The sequence below is a fragment of the Podarcis pityusensis genome, assembly GCF_964106645.2.
Source record: "Podarcis pityusensis genome assembly, chromosome: 16".
Classification (NCBI taxonomy): domain Eukaryota; kingdom Metazoa; phylum Chordata; class Lepidosauria; order Squamata; family Lacertidae; genus Podarcis; species Podarcis pityusensis.
The window spans coordinates 31,150,327-31,166,032 of NC_138041.1; the positions used below are offsets into that span (position 1 = coordinate 31,150,327).

Here is a 15,706-nt window from a genome sequence, read left to right on the forward strand (position 1 = left end):
AAATTTGCTCACTTGGCACAATGGCAAAGCTTGCAGAGGAGTTTATTACAGATAACCCCCCATTTACGCGTGTTCAATATGTGTGTGACCATGCATACACGCATTGGCCCAAACCTGGAAGTGATCCAAAAATGCCATAAAAGGGGGCGGGGGCAGGAGAGGGTGTTTGGGGGCTTTTTCAAATATACATGATTTCATGTATGCATGCAGTGCCTCGGAATGTAACCCCCGTGGAAATGGGGAACTGTCTGCAAATTTGCATGCCACCCTTCATCCGTAGAACTTGGGGCATTGCACAACATAAAAATGCAATATACAAAAAACACAAAATACATAATAAAACCCAAAAAAAACCCAATGATTCCCGCCCCGCCCCCCAGCACATTAAAAAGTATATTGGATATTTATCAGCCAAAGGCCTGGCAGAAGAGGAACGTTTTGCCTGGCACCTAAAGATATGTAACAAAGGTGCCAGCCAACCGCAGAAAAGGCCCATTCTCGTGTTGCCACCCTTTGGACGTCACGTGGACATTTCCTGTTTCTTGGTAAAATTCACATGTGCTGCTTCTTTACCAGTATCTGAACCGGTTCCTAGCTATGATTGGACGTTCTGGAGCAATAGTTTTATTGGTTTGGTTACACCATCTATACCAGGATTTCCCAAGCATGGGTCTCCAGATGTTTGTGGACTACAATTCCCATCATCCTTGACCACTGGCCCTGCTAGCTATGGATGGTGGGAGCTGTAGTCCAAAAATAGCTGGAGACCCATGCTTGGGAAACCCTGATCTATTCCAAGGCTTCAGGACCCTCTAAGAAGAATTAAGAGTTGTGGTGTCATTCAGTGGAACAATCCAGGACCAGCTTATGAAAGGCCTTTTTTCTCCCCCTCCTCTTATTCTTCTTTACAGAGCAACAGACATTTGAACCCTGTTTAATGTACATCTCCCCATAGATAAAAGGATGCTTAAATCGCCTTTTAGCTAATTGAATGGTGGTAATAAGGGTCTGCGGATGAGTCTTTAGGCTAATAATGACTGAAGAGGACTCATTAATGAAGAGGGCTCACGCGGGACTGATCCAGTTGAAATCTGCAGGAAAAGAAGATCTGTGATGAGTTATTTAGTCAATTATTGAGACTAATCAGTTGGGTGTTTTGCAAGTTTCATTAGAGTGTTCTTTAGGCATGGTTTAACTAATTTACAGAGTGACCCTTGGCACGCTGTTGCCCTCCCTTTCAGTAAGATCCTCTTGTAATGGGCTTTTGTTTTGCCAGTGTAGAGGTAGTTGCGATATTAATTCCCCATCCCCAACAACTGCCCAGGTATGGTTAATATCTAGAAATACACAGAGCCATATCAGCAGTGGAGGCTGATCCATTAAGGCAGTGGTGGCCAAACTTGGCCCTCCAGCTGTTTTGGGACTACAGTTCCCATTGTTCCTGGCCACTGGTCCTGTTAGCTAGGGATGGTGGGAGTTGTAGCCCAAAAACAGCTGGAGGGCCAAGTTTGGCCACCACTGCATTAAGGCAAATGGGGCAGTGCCCCAGCCAGCCCCCACCTGCCTGCTGTCTCACTTACAACCAACTGCCTGTCGGCTTCCTCCTCCTCACTCTTGGTTTTGTCCTTGTAGAGGTCAGAAGGGGAGAGGATGGGGACAAAATCAGAGGTAAATGGATCCACCTGTCATTGGCTCAAGTTCCAACTGTCTTTGGGTTTGGCTCCACCTGCCATTGTCTTTTCTGCTGTGGCTCCCTTTTTGTGGGATGCTCTCCCCAGAGAGGTTCATCTGGGACCTTCATTATACACCTTTAAGCACCAAGAGAAAACATTCCTCTTTAACATCTTTAACATGACATCTAATGCCCTTTTAAAATGTGCTGTGTGCGGGGCAATTATCGGGTTGTCTTTGTTTTTATTATGTACTTTGTGTTTTTTATATTGTAACTTTATATTGCGAACTGCCCTTAGATCTACGGGTATAGGCCAGTATGCAAATTATAATAATAATAATAATAATAATAATAATAATAATAATAATGGTCTGTCTGCCTTCTGTCTGACCAGTACCCAATGGGCCCCATTCACCATTACATAGCAGTGTAAAAGAATACATCTATGGTAGAGGCTGAGATGGTCCTACATCTTTCAGGTCAAAGTCCATTTTCTTGTTTGCATTTTATTTAATACATGGCTTTCCAACCCCACTGTATTTCCATCGGTTCAGGGCATGCGACGTCACAGCAGCCTTTATGAAAACAACCAATAAAACACAGCTCAGGAATACTGTGTCTGGTAAGGCAGCTACAAATGTGCCCATAAAATAGGAATATTGTGCCCTGGTAAAAGCCTGCAGGTTTATTGGTCTAGCAAGCACGCTGTGTATTGATGCACACCTTGTTCGACCAAGTGTTTCAAACATACAGAGCTCTTAGAAATGGTGACGATTTTTATTATACAGTGCTAAGTATCTAGAATATGCACTCGAGTCATCCCATCGCCCCCCCAGCCCCAATTTATTTTACTGTCGAGGGATAGGGTAGATCTCCCCTTTTCCCTTGTGGGCTCATAGTGTCTTAAGAGGACCCCTTCCAAATGCTAACATAAAATAAGTAATTACATTGTTGGGTTGGAGGTAGGGAAAGGCCAAATGAAATAAACATGAGATTTTCCAGATATAGAATCTATTTTAAAACCACCTGCCCTATGCCATATATAGACAGCCCTGAGAGCTATCAGGTGGGTATATATGCTAATATTTATATATTAAACATTTAATTTATATGTTAATTTCCCCCTCCCCTTTAATGCCAACGGTTGTAAGGCAGGGAAATGCAAATTTAAATGAAAACAAATCTAGGTAATCACACAATTCTGGGTTGAAATTAACCTGGTTTTGATTTGCATTCTGTTGCAAACACTGACTTGGTCAGAGTTCAAATTCTATTGTTTAAGTCAAAACACAGGATAAAAAGAGCACCACATTGCAAAGTTCAAGTAAGCTGCTTGCATTGCTATGGCACGTGATGCACTGACCTTGCAGATTTGGATCTGTTCAGTCTCCCTAGATGGGAGACCACCTTTGAACCAATCTGAGTGCCAATATGTTAAAAAAAAAAAGTGGGACAGAGGTGCAATGAAACAAATTATGATTTAGAACAATCTGAACAAAGTGGAGCAAAATGTTCCTACTCACTAGTTTAAAGCATAACATTTGGATTGGATGACAACTGGCTGTCACCAGCTTATGCTTGATCTTAAAGGTAAAGGTAAAGGGACCCCTGACCATTAGGTCCAGTCGTGACCGACTCTGGGGTTGCTGTGCTCATCTCGCTTTATAGGCCGAGGGAGCCGGCGTACAGCTTCTGGGTCATGTGGCCAGCATGACTAAGCCACTTCTGGCAAATCAGAGCAGCGCACAGAAACGCCATTTACCTTCCCGCCGGAGCGGTACCTATTTATCTACTTGCACTTTGACGTGCTTTTGAACGGCTAGGTTGGCAGGAGCAGGGACCGAGAAATGGGAGCTCACCCCGTTACGGGGATTCAAACCGCCGACCTTCTGATCCTCAAGTCCTAGGCTCTGAGGTTTAACCCACAGCGCCACCCACATCCCGGTTTGATCTTACAAACCATGATAGCAAATATAGCTACTCTGTAGGCACTGGACCTCTCTTGATTTCTATAAAGGGAAGCAAATCTCAACAAAGGGTTGTATCCAACAAATATCTATCTACTCAGAATAGGCCCACTGAACCTAAGGGGCCTGTGTTAGCCTTGCCTATTAACTTCATTGGGTCTGCTCTTGAGTTGAACTAACTTTGGATACCACCCAAAATTGGGGAATTCCTTGAAGAACTTCCACAGGCATCCAGCTCCTGAATCATCATATAACGGGCAGTACAAGCAACTTCCCATTTACACAGGGGTTATGTTCCCAAGGTGTATATTGGGAACACCATTGAAAAAGCCTCTAAACTCTTCCTAAACCTCTGGAAATCCTTGAAAAACCTTTTTTAAAAAACCCAACCAAACCACGACAGTTGCTCTCTCCAAACCTCCTTTCTCAAACTCCGGCTCTCCAAAGGCCTCAAAGGTTGGTGCACGACTCCTGGGATTGCACTTGCAAAGTCTCATGGGGTTGCTTGATGTTGTGTTTGTGCCATTTTGGCTGTTTTCATGCTCTTTTAGGGCCGTTTTGGCGCCTTTCCGTCTCACTTCCTGGTGGTTGGCACGGTCATGCATGCCTTGAACGTGCATAAATGGGGAGTTTTCTGTATAACAGAAAGCTCTTGGTCCTTCCATGATGGCCTTATATATGCAGACACACAGTGGTAACTTGGTTCTCAAACTTAATCCGTTCCAGAAGTCTGTTCCAAAACCAAAGTGTTCCAAAACCAAGACGCCCTTTCCCATAGAAAGTAATGCAAAATGAATCAATCTGTTCCAAACTTTTAAAAACAACCACTAAAACAGCAATTTAACATGAATTTTACTATCTAACCAGACCATTGATGCATAAAATGAAAGCAATAATCAGTGTACTGTACTATAAAATAAATAAGACAGTATTGCAGATGATAAAAATTATTATTTTCTTACCTGCACTGATGATAGTCATTGTTTGGATGGGGGGTTTTATCCATTTCCACAGTCACACAATCAATCAATCAGTAGCTGAACTGGGTTCCACACAGTCACAAAAACAAATTAACCGAAAAAGCTTCAAAACAAAAAATACAAATAAATAGCAAAAACAAAAGCACCGAACTTAATCTGTTCCAGAAGTCCATTTGACTTTCAAAATGTTTGAAAACCAAGACGCAGCTTCTGATTGGTGCAGGCGCCCCAGAAACAATAGCGGACAACCGCATTGGACGTTTGGCTTCTGAAAAACGTTCGAAAACTGGAACACTTACTTCCGGGTTTTCGGCATTTGGGAACCAAGGCATTTGAATATCAAGGCGTTTGAGAACCAAGGTACCATTGTACTGCTCAAGAGTGGGCCTTCTTTTGTGTGTAGAGCATGTCATCAAAAGCAGCAATTTTGAACAGTCCACTCGCATAATAACTGTGAATGAGAGTTGGGGGTGATTTGCTATGGTGTGTCAGCTCCTCATTTCATTGTCAAATGGGACATACCAAGTCAGGCCGTTGGTTCATCAACCCAGTGACTGGTAGCAGCTCCTCAGGATTTCAGACAAGGGACATTCTCAGTCCTACCAGGAGATGCCCGGGACCTGAGACCACCTGCACTTAGCTCAGATGCTGTATTGCTGAGCTATGACTGCAAATAAAGAGTTCACCTTTCATAAGCTTTTATCACCTTTCCTCCCATGCAGGGGTATATGGCTTGAGCAATTCTTTGCTGGATACACCATGGAAGAAGCTTCAGTATGGAAAGCAGCTTTTCACGGATGTCATCCGGCACAGCCAGGACCTTGTGAAGGAAGATCTGGTGCAAGAGCTCATTAAAGTGATGAATAACCAAGACCCGTAAGTCTGTGCCTTGGCTGTAACGTACAGCCATTACCTAGGGATCGGCAACTCTAAGCCTTTGCTTTGCCTGTAAATAAGAATGCTTGTGGGAAAATGATCGGTTTTTCGTCTTGTGCTTTTTAATGCTTTCAGTCTTAAGTGTATTGAACTAAATTCCTTCTTATGTACACGGTTGCTTGCATTAGCGGAGAGAAAAATAGGAAGCTTCGTGATAATGGTGCCAGGCAATTGTTCCATCTGGCTCATTATCTTCCACACCAGGGATGGGTGGTTTTTGTGTGTGTAAAAGCATATTTACTTATTTATTTGCAATATTTATTTGCAATATTTCCAGCCGGCTTTTCATTACAGAAAAGACTCCCAAAGTAGGTTGCAGTCACAATGCATTTATTTATTTATTTATTTATTTAATTTATTATCTACTTCCCATGAGGCATCCCAAAGCAATATATAGTATAACAGAAACATATTCAAAACAATTACATGTATAAAAACAGTTGAAACCATTACATATATATATATAGAGAGAGAGAGATAAACAGTTTAAAGTAACAGCAGCACATGCATAAAATCAGTTTAGCTTCAATATAGATACCAGCTGGGATAAAGGTTTGTTGGAAGAGGGTTGTCTTTTGCAAAAGCAGGGGGGGAAATGGGGAAAGTGCCTCTTTGATATGTAATGGGTGGGAGTTCTAAAGCATCAGTGTTGCTACCACATTAAAGGCCTGATTCTGTCCATCATGCAGATTTGGCCTCCTGACGGAATGCCCTCTCCTGCAGAACAAAGTGATTGGTAGGGTATGTAAGAGAGTAAGAAGACTACCTTTTAGGTAGCCGTTAAAACCTCATATATTAAGAACCAACAAATCTTATATAGGAGAACCATCAAAATAAAACAGAAGTCAAGCAATAAAGTCAGTAAGCACCCAAGTAATACCTGGTGGGCATCTCCTGTAATTTGCCCTTGACGGCCTTTGTCCACTTGGTGCCCATTACCCCTGACCATTGGCCATGATGGCTTGCAGCTGATGGGAGTTGCCGTCCATCAACATCTGGAGAGCACCAAGCCCAGGAAGGCTGTCCTTGTTGGTATTTTGACAGCTTATCACGTTACTGTGTGCTCTCGAGGTTTCGATATCTATGGTGGGAAACGTGTGCTGGAAGGAGCAGAAGTTGTGCCACCTCCATTTGGTTTGCTTTCTGTCTCCAGTCAGCTGCCAGATCCCGCAATTGAGGATCAAGGAAAGGACTACATCCTCCCCATCTTGAACAAGTATGCAGCTGTATGCGTTCGCTGTCCCGATTATGGAACCAGGTAAGGGAGAACCCTTGCGCAAGAAAATGTGGCTGTCCATTACGTTTGGTTTAAATGATTTAGTGGTTCCCTCTAGAAGTAATTGGTTGTGCTATAGAGTCACTGAGTCTACAGCAAGTGAATTTGCAGACTTGGGAGGCTTTTTATACAAATCTGCCCCAAACTTTAATATGTCAAAATGGGGTGGGGGAGGAAGGAGTCCTTTGGGGGTTTGGGGGGGTTGGTATATTCTCCTTATCCATCACTTTGTATTGGTAGGCGTTACAGGGAATGGGTGGTGCTGTGGTCTAAACCACTGAGCCTCTTGGGCTTGGCGATCAGAAGGTCGGCGGTTTGAATCCCCACAACAGGGTGAGCTCCCGTTGCTCTGTCCCAGCTTCTGCCAACTTAGCAGTTCGAAAGTACGTCAAAGTTCAAGTAGATAAATAGGTACCACTTCGGCGGAAAGACAAATGGTGTTTCCATGCGCTCTGGCTTCCGTCACAGTGTTCCATTGCTCCAGAAGCGGTTTAGTCCTGCTGGCCACATGACCTGGAAAGCTGTCTGTGGACAAACAGTGGCTTCCTCGGCCTGAAAACGAGATGAGCGCCGCAACCCCATAGTCACCTTTGACTAGAGTTAACCGTCCAGGGGTCATTTACTTTTACTTTTACCATTGGTGGGCTTAGCAGTGCAGCAAAAGCAAAGAGCCTGAATTTAGCAATGTGACAACAGAAAATTGAATTAGTTTTGCTCCTTCCTTTTTGACCCCAACAACTTGCTGCTTGGTTCACTGTGCAAGGTGGGGATTTTTTATTTTTTCAAGAGCGAAGAATTAGAATCCCAGGAGTTGGTTACCTAGAAGCATTCTTTAAAAAAAATAAATTATACATTTTTCTTTTTCATTCATTACATACATTTCATATCCATAACATTTACTATGCATTCCTTCCTCCCTCCCCTCCTGGGCTTCCCCCAACTTCCGTTTCTGGTTTGTTTCTCCTTTCACCCACTTTGCTACCTCCTAAAAGAAAAAAAAATACTAATAACATATTTATACAGTAACATCAAACCTAAAAACATAAAAATAAAAACTGAGTACATCGTATTATTTCTTTGTCTACCTAGAAGCATTCTTGACGTTCTTATTCCTTCCTCTTTAGGACAAATACAGTTATTCTCATTGATGCGGTAGGTCACGTCACCTTCACTGAGCGCACCATGCTGAACGCAGACGTCGACCAGTGGAAAACGAGCACCTACCAGTTCAAACTGCAGATTTGACAGCTCTCCATGTGAATGGGTCACACCAAAAAGGGGAGAAGGGGAGGTTGGCAAAGTGCAGTCTGTTGAGCTGTAGGGGTACGGAAGGCCTTGGCTGCAGCTTTCATACAGCAGAGGCTTGTTGATGCTGCGTAGCACGCCCTAGCAACCACCAAAACCATATTTATTTATTTTTGCACAAAATCCAAAACAGAAAAATCTGAACAGGAAAAGCTGGGCTGTATTTAAGAAGCAAGCCGCGTTTTGCACAAGTGTACATGTTTGACTTTTGAAAGGGATGCTGTTAGGTAACACAGTTACGTGGCAAAAGTATTTAACTTGAGAATCATGTGTGTGGAAGGGGATAAATAGGAACTGTGGATAATCATGGAAAGCATTTCCTTTTTGCTTGGTCAAAGGGGGAGGCAGAGTTGGTAAACTAAAATGCAAATCTGTAAAAAAAAAAAAAAAAAAAAAGCACAATTCGGAATTGGTGATATCCTGCTAGTTTCAGTCCACTGGCATTGGAGTACTCCTGCCCACGCAGAGCTCAACTTTTGCAGGAACTCCCCATTTTCTCATTCTGTGTGTGCTTTTCCCACTGGGCATTCAGAGTTGGCCTTAACATTGAAGTGAATGGGATAGTCTCTGCTCCCACAAAAACCCTACCTATATGTTGACATCCTGATGGAACTTCTTTAGTAAGCCAGCCCCTGCCCCCCTCCCCCCGACTGCTAAAATGAATTAGCCTAGAAAGGTTAAAATCAACACACTTTGATTTTAACTCTTTTGTCAAGCATTTCTAAGTTAAGTGTGTCTTTGTAAAAGAAATCAAGCTGTGTCCTGTCTGCTTTTTAAGGCAGATTAAAAAAGAAAAGAGTTGTGGGGAGAGCTGGAACCCCCTTTTCTCATTATAACTGAATGTATAATTTTGCAGCCTTTGATGTGTGAATATATGTATGTTTCAGTGTTGCAATATGTGTGATTATAGGCAACATGGCAACTGCTCTCTCGATCTTACGCTCTCCAAGAGAACAAAGCTAAGACTGGGTTTTCTTTTTAATGTGAATTTTGCTTTGCATCTAACACTTGAGTGATGTAACGCAGGAAGTCGAGCCTTGGGCTACAATTCTAGTGTACCCATTTAGTACACTAGAGCTAACCCCATGGAGCCATATGCGCGGCACTGCTAATGCATGCTTTGTGGGGTCCTGGGGAGGGCCTTAAAAAATGGACTCTCGATTGCCATTCGTAATTCTGCAACTTCATAGTCTCCTTGTCTCCTCTAGGCAGACACTCAAGTGCTGTTAATTGTGCATATTTTCCAGTGCAATCATGTGCACTGGGAATATTTACTACCCGGTCAGTGTATACAGGATTCAGTGGGAGGCTGGGTGAATGGGGCAATGCCCCACCAACCTCAGCCAGCCCCTGCCACCTGTTAGCTTCCTCCCCTTAGTCTCAGTGTTGCCCCTTGCAGACCTCGGCAGGGGAAAGGATGGAGACGATACCAGAATTACAGTGGAGACAAAAGCAGAATTAGTTGGCTGTACCTGCCATTGGCTTTGGGTCCACCTCCCGTCAGCCTCCCTGCCTTCCACCCTACCAGTCCCAATGGGCAATGGTAATCTTGCAAACTGCAATCCTGAGTGAGCTTTCTAGGGAGTGAAGCTCATTGAACTCGGTTCCTCCAGAGCAAATGCTAGATTGCTTTTCAGTTAGACAGTACCAGGAGTTTGGAGGAGTCGCTTAAGTGAAGGAGTCTTAAGTCTTTGGTTAAGTTTTCTCTGCATTTAAATCAGCAGACAAGGCATTATATCTAAGAATGGATTTGTATTCATCCCCCCCCCCTTCTCCCTTCTTTCTCTTGTACAGCATATTATTTCTGCATTAGTATTCCGCAAGTTGCATAAGTGACTGAAGTTTTAGCTTTTCTTACACGTCCTGCAGAGTCCATCAGCCGCTTCGCCTCTGTGTCGAGGGCTTCGATAGCAACTTCAGGTGTGAGGCTTCTTGCAGCATAGCCTGTAATGCGTTGGGAAATGTGTGGTTAGGAGAACGGCGACAGGATCGCAGGGTGCTGTTCCCAGATTGGGACAGGAGCAGTTATAGGAACACAGGAAGCGACTTTACCCCAAGGCGCAGTTATAGTTCATCAGTCCATCAGACTCAGTTCTGTCCTTACTGACCAGCAGTGGCTGTTCAGGGTTTCAGGAGTAGGATATTCCCAGCCCTGCCTGGAGATGCGAGGGGTTGAACCTGGAGCCTTCTGCATGCATGCATACACACAAAGCAAATCCTCTTCCACTGAGCTACAGCGGCTGAATCCTCACTGAAGCATGTGTGGGAATGAGTTGTGTTGCAAGGTAACGAGTAAAAGAGATGGGCTGGGCTGGGGGTGGGGGCAGGGAGCTTGCCATAGGGAACATTGATATTACCCCATCATTTCCCACAATGCACAGGTAATGTGAGAATGTCACACATGGGTGTGCACATCCTTAAAGACCACCGCACTTGCATCTTCAAATACTAGCATGGGATGCCTGGACGCTATCAATTAAAGATGCGCACACCCTTCGGAGGTGAGTGTATGTTAAATTCTCGCTTTGGCAAACACTAGCAGTGTGCCCAGAGCAGTCCTTGGATGGCCTACAAACCCAAAAACCACTTCAGGGGAAGCGAAGAAGAAGCTGCCATAGAGTTTTGGACTAGCAACCTCTCCTACAAGCAAGCTTTATGGACTGGGGGTTCGAAACATAGGAAGCTGCCTTATACAGAGTCAGACCGTTGTTCCCAGTAGCTCAGTGGTGTCTGCTGATTAGTAGTGGCCCTTTAGGGGTTTCAGATGCAGGAAATTCCCAGTCCTGTCTGGAGACGAGGGGGATTGAACCCGTGGCCTTCTGCATGCAAACAAGCAGAACCACTGAGCTGTGACCCATTGTCCTGCTAATCTACACCTTCATTACAGTTGCCTTTGCATGTGGTTTGGGTTGCGTCTCTCTCCTTTGCGGGTACTGGTACGTGCAAAGCCAGTAGAAATAAATAAATCAAACCCTTTTGCTTAAATAACTGGGAATGTTAAAAGGGTTGAATGCTGAATATTCAGTGGTGTCTGTAGCTGGGCCATATTGTGTAGGTAGACTCACAAATGTGCTCTCCGAACTGAGTTCAGGTGTATAATCATGCATACAGTTCGCGTGTTTCAGATCCTGGAGACTTTGCATCTTGGTGAACTTTAGGGAATAAGTGTTAACTTTCCAGCTTCCTTCTCACGACTGTTAATAAGGCGATTTCAGTTGTTTGGCAACTCCGACCTTCAGGATGCAGGCTCAAGGTGAAGAATGGGTGGCAACGCCTGGCATTCACAAGCCATTACTTCTGCCGGAATAAAAAGTTCCACATTTGAAAAGTGACGGTGTACCCATTTTTCACAACATGGAGATCATCTCGATGGTGTCTTTGTATAAAAAATGCAGTGCTGTGTGCAGTAACAGTCCCTATATAACATGCCCAAACAAGAAGACCCACAAATATATGGCTATACGTCTTATACTAACAAACACTACAAACAGGACAATACATGATAATAATAAAACAGCTAGTTACAGATCCAATTTGATTATTAATTATTTTTCAAATACGCCCCAATTAATACGGGATCTTTGGGAAAGGTTCTCAAAACATTCTTGTGTAACAAGTGGTTCCTCTGGTTCCTCATTAGTTGGTAAGGACTCATTTAATGGATCAATTTCCTTTTTGTCAAGAGACTAAAGTCTTGGAAATGCAGATTGGATTTTTTATGACACAAACAGGCCATTCCCCTTTTCTTCCCAGGAAAAGACCAGAACTAAGTACATATTAAGCTTATTCGTGAATTTGTGGGTCTTGTTGGTTATGCAGTGTGTGTGTGTGTTTTAAGGACACACATACCATGTGTGAGGCATGTGCTATCTTTCTGAATGTACTTTGGAATTTTTTTATGCAGTATGCACCTGGCGTTGCTTGTGAAACGCTGACACAGTCAGTTACTGCTGCTGTTTCCACTTTAGTACCTCCGTATTTCGTCACGCCTTAAACATCGCTCGGTGTATTGGTACAATATTGTGTATTGGCACTTGACGCTGCTGGCTCTTTTTATTTCTTAAGTGTCGGTAGGAGGCCTACTGATAACACACAGTACTGAGAAGGAAGGTGTGCAAGACGAGAGATGTGACCTGCTTTTAAACCATGAACAAATAGAGCCTTGAATGCACTCCAGATGAACACACAGATTTAGCGAAGGTACAGCTCAATAATTTGGGGCTTTTTCGTTGGGCTGGGGCATGACCCAAAGCATGGAGGAGATGGCTGCCAATGGCTTCTAACCCTGACAGCTGTTATATGCCTCCAAGATCAGGGGCAGTAATGCTTCCGGATACCAGTTGCTGGAAACGGCAAGCAGGGATGGTGCTGCTGTGCTTATGTCTTGCTTGTGGGTCTCCCACAGGAATCTAGTTGGCCACTGTGAGAATAGGACTAGGCTAGATGGACCACTGAGAGCAGCAGGCTCTTCTCATGTTCTTAATGATGGAGGTTTATAGGCATGCTTTGGAGAGTGTGGCTAGGATTCCCCCCTCCTTCCCCCTCTTGTAATTTGGGATAATCCCATAACAGACCCTCCAAGTGTCCCTATTTTCCAGGGACGTCCCTGATTTAGATCCCGGTTTCTGATATGATCCCGGAATATCCCGCTTTCCCTTAGGACGTCCCTATTTTCATTGGAGAGATGTTGGAGGGTACAAGTGGTACCTCTGGTTACGTACTTAATTCGTTCCGGAGATCCGTTCTTAACCTGAAACTGTTCTTAACCTGAAGCACCACTTTAGCTAATGGGGCCTCCCGCTGCCGCGCGATTTCTGTTCTCATCCTGAAGCAAAGTTCTTAACCCGAGGTACTATTTCTGGGTTAGCAGAGTCTGTAACCTGAAGCATATGTAACCCGAGGTACCACTGTATGGAATTATACGACGCCCCAAGCCATCTGGAGGCAATCTTGTACAGTGGTACCCCAGGTTACATACGCTTCAGGTTACATACGCTTCAGGTTACAGACTCTGCTAACCCAGAAATAGTACCTCAGGTTAAGAACTTTGCTTCAGGATGAGAACAGAAATCGGGCTCCTGCGGCTCGGCAGCAGCAGGAGGCCCCTTTAGCTAAAGTGGTGCTTCAGGTTAAGAACATTTTCAGGTTAAGAACGGACCTCCGGAACGAATTAAGTACTTAACCCGAGGTACCACTGTTTAGACAATCCTGTATCAGGAACCCTGGGAACTGTAGTTTGTTAAGGGCGCTGGGAGTTGTTAGGGGACCTCTATCCCCCCCCCCAACAGCAGAGCTACAGTCTTGAGTGGTTTAACCCACTTCCCGGGAAGCACTGGGAACTGTAGCTCTGTGAGGGGAATAGCAGGGTCTCCTAACAATTCTCAGTGCCATTGGCAAACTACAATTCCCACAATTATTTGTGGGAGGGAGCCATGACTGTTTAAAGTGGTGTGATACCACACAGACGGGACTCAGCTCTGCTTCGTCTTCTTGACAAATCATCAGATATTTGAAGGTAGCTGTTGTGTGTCCCCCACCTCAACTTGGTGAAGGTTCACCAGGCAGAACATACCCAGCTCTTTTGACCATTCCTTGTAGCTATTAGCATTGATTTCTGTGGGTCACTTATGAGTATCAGACACTTAGGGGTATCACCTTAGTTTCCAGACCACCTTATCATCCAGGTTGCCTTCCTCTGGATGTATTCTTGTTTGTTAATAATGCCCTCAAAATGTGATGCCCAGACACAGGACTGCAGCAAAGGATATTTCCCCGGAAACCTGGTTTTGAGTGTGCAAATAGTTTTTTCGCAGGAGGCACAATTAAAACTTTGACGTTTGCACCACCAGGAGCTGCAGCCGTACCTGGTTTACTTAGAACTTGGGCCTAGTAAATGGAGGCAAAGTGACGTGTGATCAATGCAAGATTTTTATTCCTTTCTGTGCACCAAAAAAAATGCAAATGAGAAATGTGTCACAAGGCAAAACTTGAGGGAAAATAATTTCTTTATTTTTGTATTTAATGTATTTAAATACATTAAATAAATAATGTATTTAAAAATAAATAAATAGAGGCAGACTTAAGAATAAAGCTTGCTGTGGTTTGGTGTGGCTTTGAATGATCTTGTAAAAGCCATAACTCTGTGTGTGCTGAAGTGATTAAGTTGTTTGGTCCATTGAAGTAGAGTGATTTTTTTTTAAAAAAAGAAAAGAATATAAATATATAATTTCTGTTTTCTTTTAAAAATTGTTTTATATTTTATCACTTACACCTGTGTCCAAATGCAATCAATAAACTTGTTTGACCAATACTGTGTTATAGCATTACTGTCTCCATGTGACATTTAAAGAACAGGATTCTGTGGATCTTAATGAGGACACAATCCTTTGTGGACCTGTGCTGATTTGGCACGTTATAAAAATTGAGTAGTGAGGAATGTATGGGGTCAGAAGGAATTTGCTCGAAAGTTACAGAAGGCCTCTAAGAGGTAGAGTGCATGGCTTCTGGGTGGTGGCACCCAGCTGTGGAATAGTTTTCCTAGACACATTCTTTATTGTCTTTTCAACACCAGGTAAAGGATCTTACTGTTTACCCAGGTCTTTTAAATGGCTAGCATTTTTAAACAAATGAAATCTGGGCTTTAATTGTTTAGGTTGCATTTTATGGTTTATTGTGTTATATTTGTTCCTGCCACAAATGGTTTATTAGTTTAAATACAAAAATTGCCAAACTAAAGATGCATTTGCACAATAAAAAAACACAAAATATTAAACTTATTTAAGTTTAGAATGTTAGAATTAAAGAAAAGCACATTTATGCATGATGTTCTTACCGTGTTCCCAATCATATACCTGGTTCAGCATTATCTTGTGTTTTGTTACACCGATACATGATAAAAGTACTCTTGTCTCTTAACAAAAAGCAATTTTCATCCTTTGATTTATTGGGGTTTTTTGTTGATGCTTTTAATTGAACTTTAATTCTGTATTTTGTTCTTCGCTCTCTAAGCTGCTCTGGGAATTTGTGATTGGAGTCAATATTACATACATACATACATACATACATACATACATAATTTTATTTGTATGCCACCTTTCCATAGTTCAAACCATGCAACTTAGAACATGAAAAATACATAATTACTAACATAACAAAAGTCATAAGCAATAAATAAAACATCAAAAAGTACACAACCAAATCAATTTCCACATAAATCATAATAAGATCTAAAATAAAGATACAAAATGAATATCCATAACCACAACAGCCCCCTCTCCAAACAACCTCCCCCCTAAACAATTCCCCAACCCAAGAGTCTGTTCAGCAGCCTCAGCTTTTGTAGCTGGAGTCAGTCAGGGCCCTCCCAGACCAAGTGGGAAAACTCCTGCAAGGCAGGGAGCAAGGTCTTCCAGGACTCACACACAGCCAAGATATAAATGAAGCAATATATAAAAACAATCGCCCCAGCACCAGATCATAATGGCCCCCATTTGCATTGCAAGTGACCATTCACAGCAGCAAAAAAAAGGTGATAAAATAACATCTTAGCATTGCTAAATGTATTAACACT

At 43.1% G+C, this 15,706-nt stretch overlaps 1 protein-coding gene across 3 annotated transcripts in view; it reads left to right on the forward strand.

Moving 5' to 3' along the window:
• The window catches only part of TANGO2 (transport and golgi organization 2 homolog), a gene marked incomplete at its 5' end in the record, with an annotated part of 95,072 nt that extends 80,626 nt beyond the window's left edge, over nucleotides 1-14,446 (forward strand). For all 3 annotated transcript variants that reach the window (XM_080985244.1, XM_080985246.1, XM_080985245.1), the window contains 3 exons: nucleotides 5,342-5,495; nucleotides 6,709-6,813; nucleotides 7,956-14,446. In XM_080985244.1, coding sequence (XP_080841370.1) covers nucleotides 5,342-5,495; nucleotides 6,709-6,813; nucleotides 7,956-8,076 — 380 coding nt within the window. In that variant the 3' untranslated portion in view covers nucleotides 8,077-14,446. The remainder of the gene's footprint in view (nucleotides 1-5,341; nucleotides 5,496-6,708; nucleotides 6,814-7,955) is intronic.
• Between the last annotated feature and the right edge of the window lie 1,260 nt (nucleotides 14,447-15,706).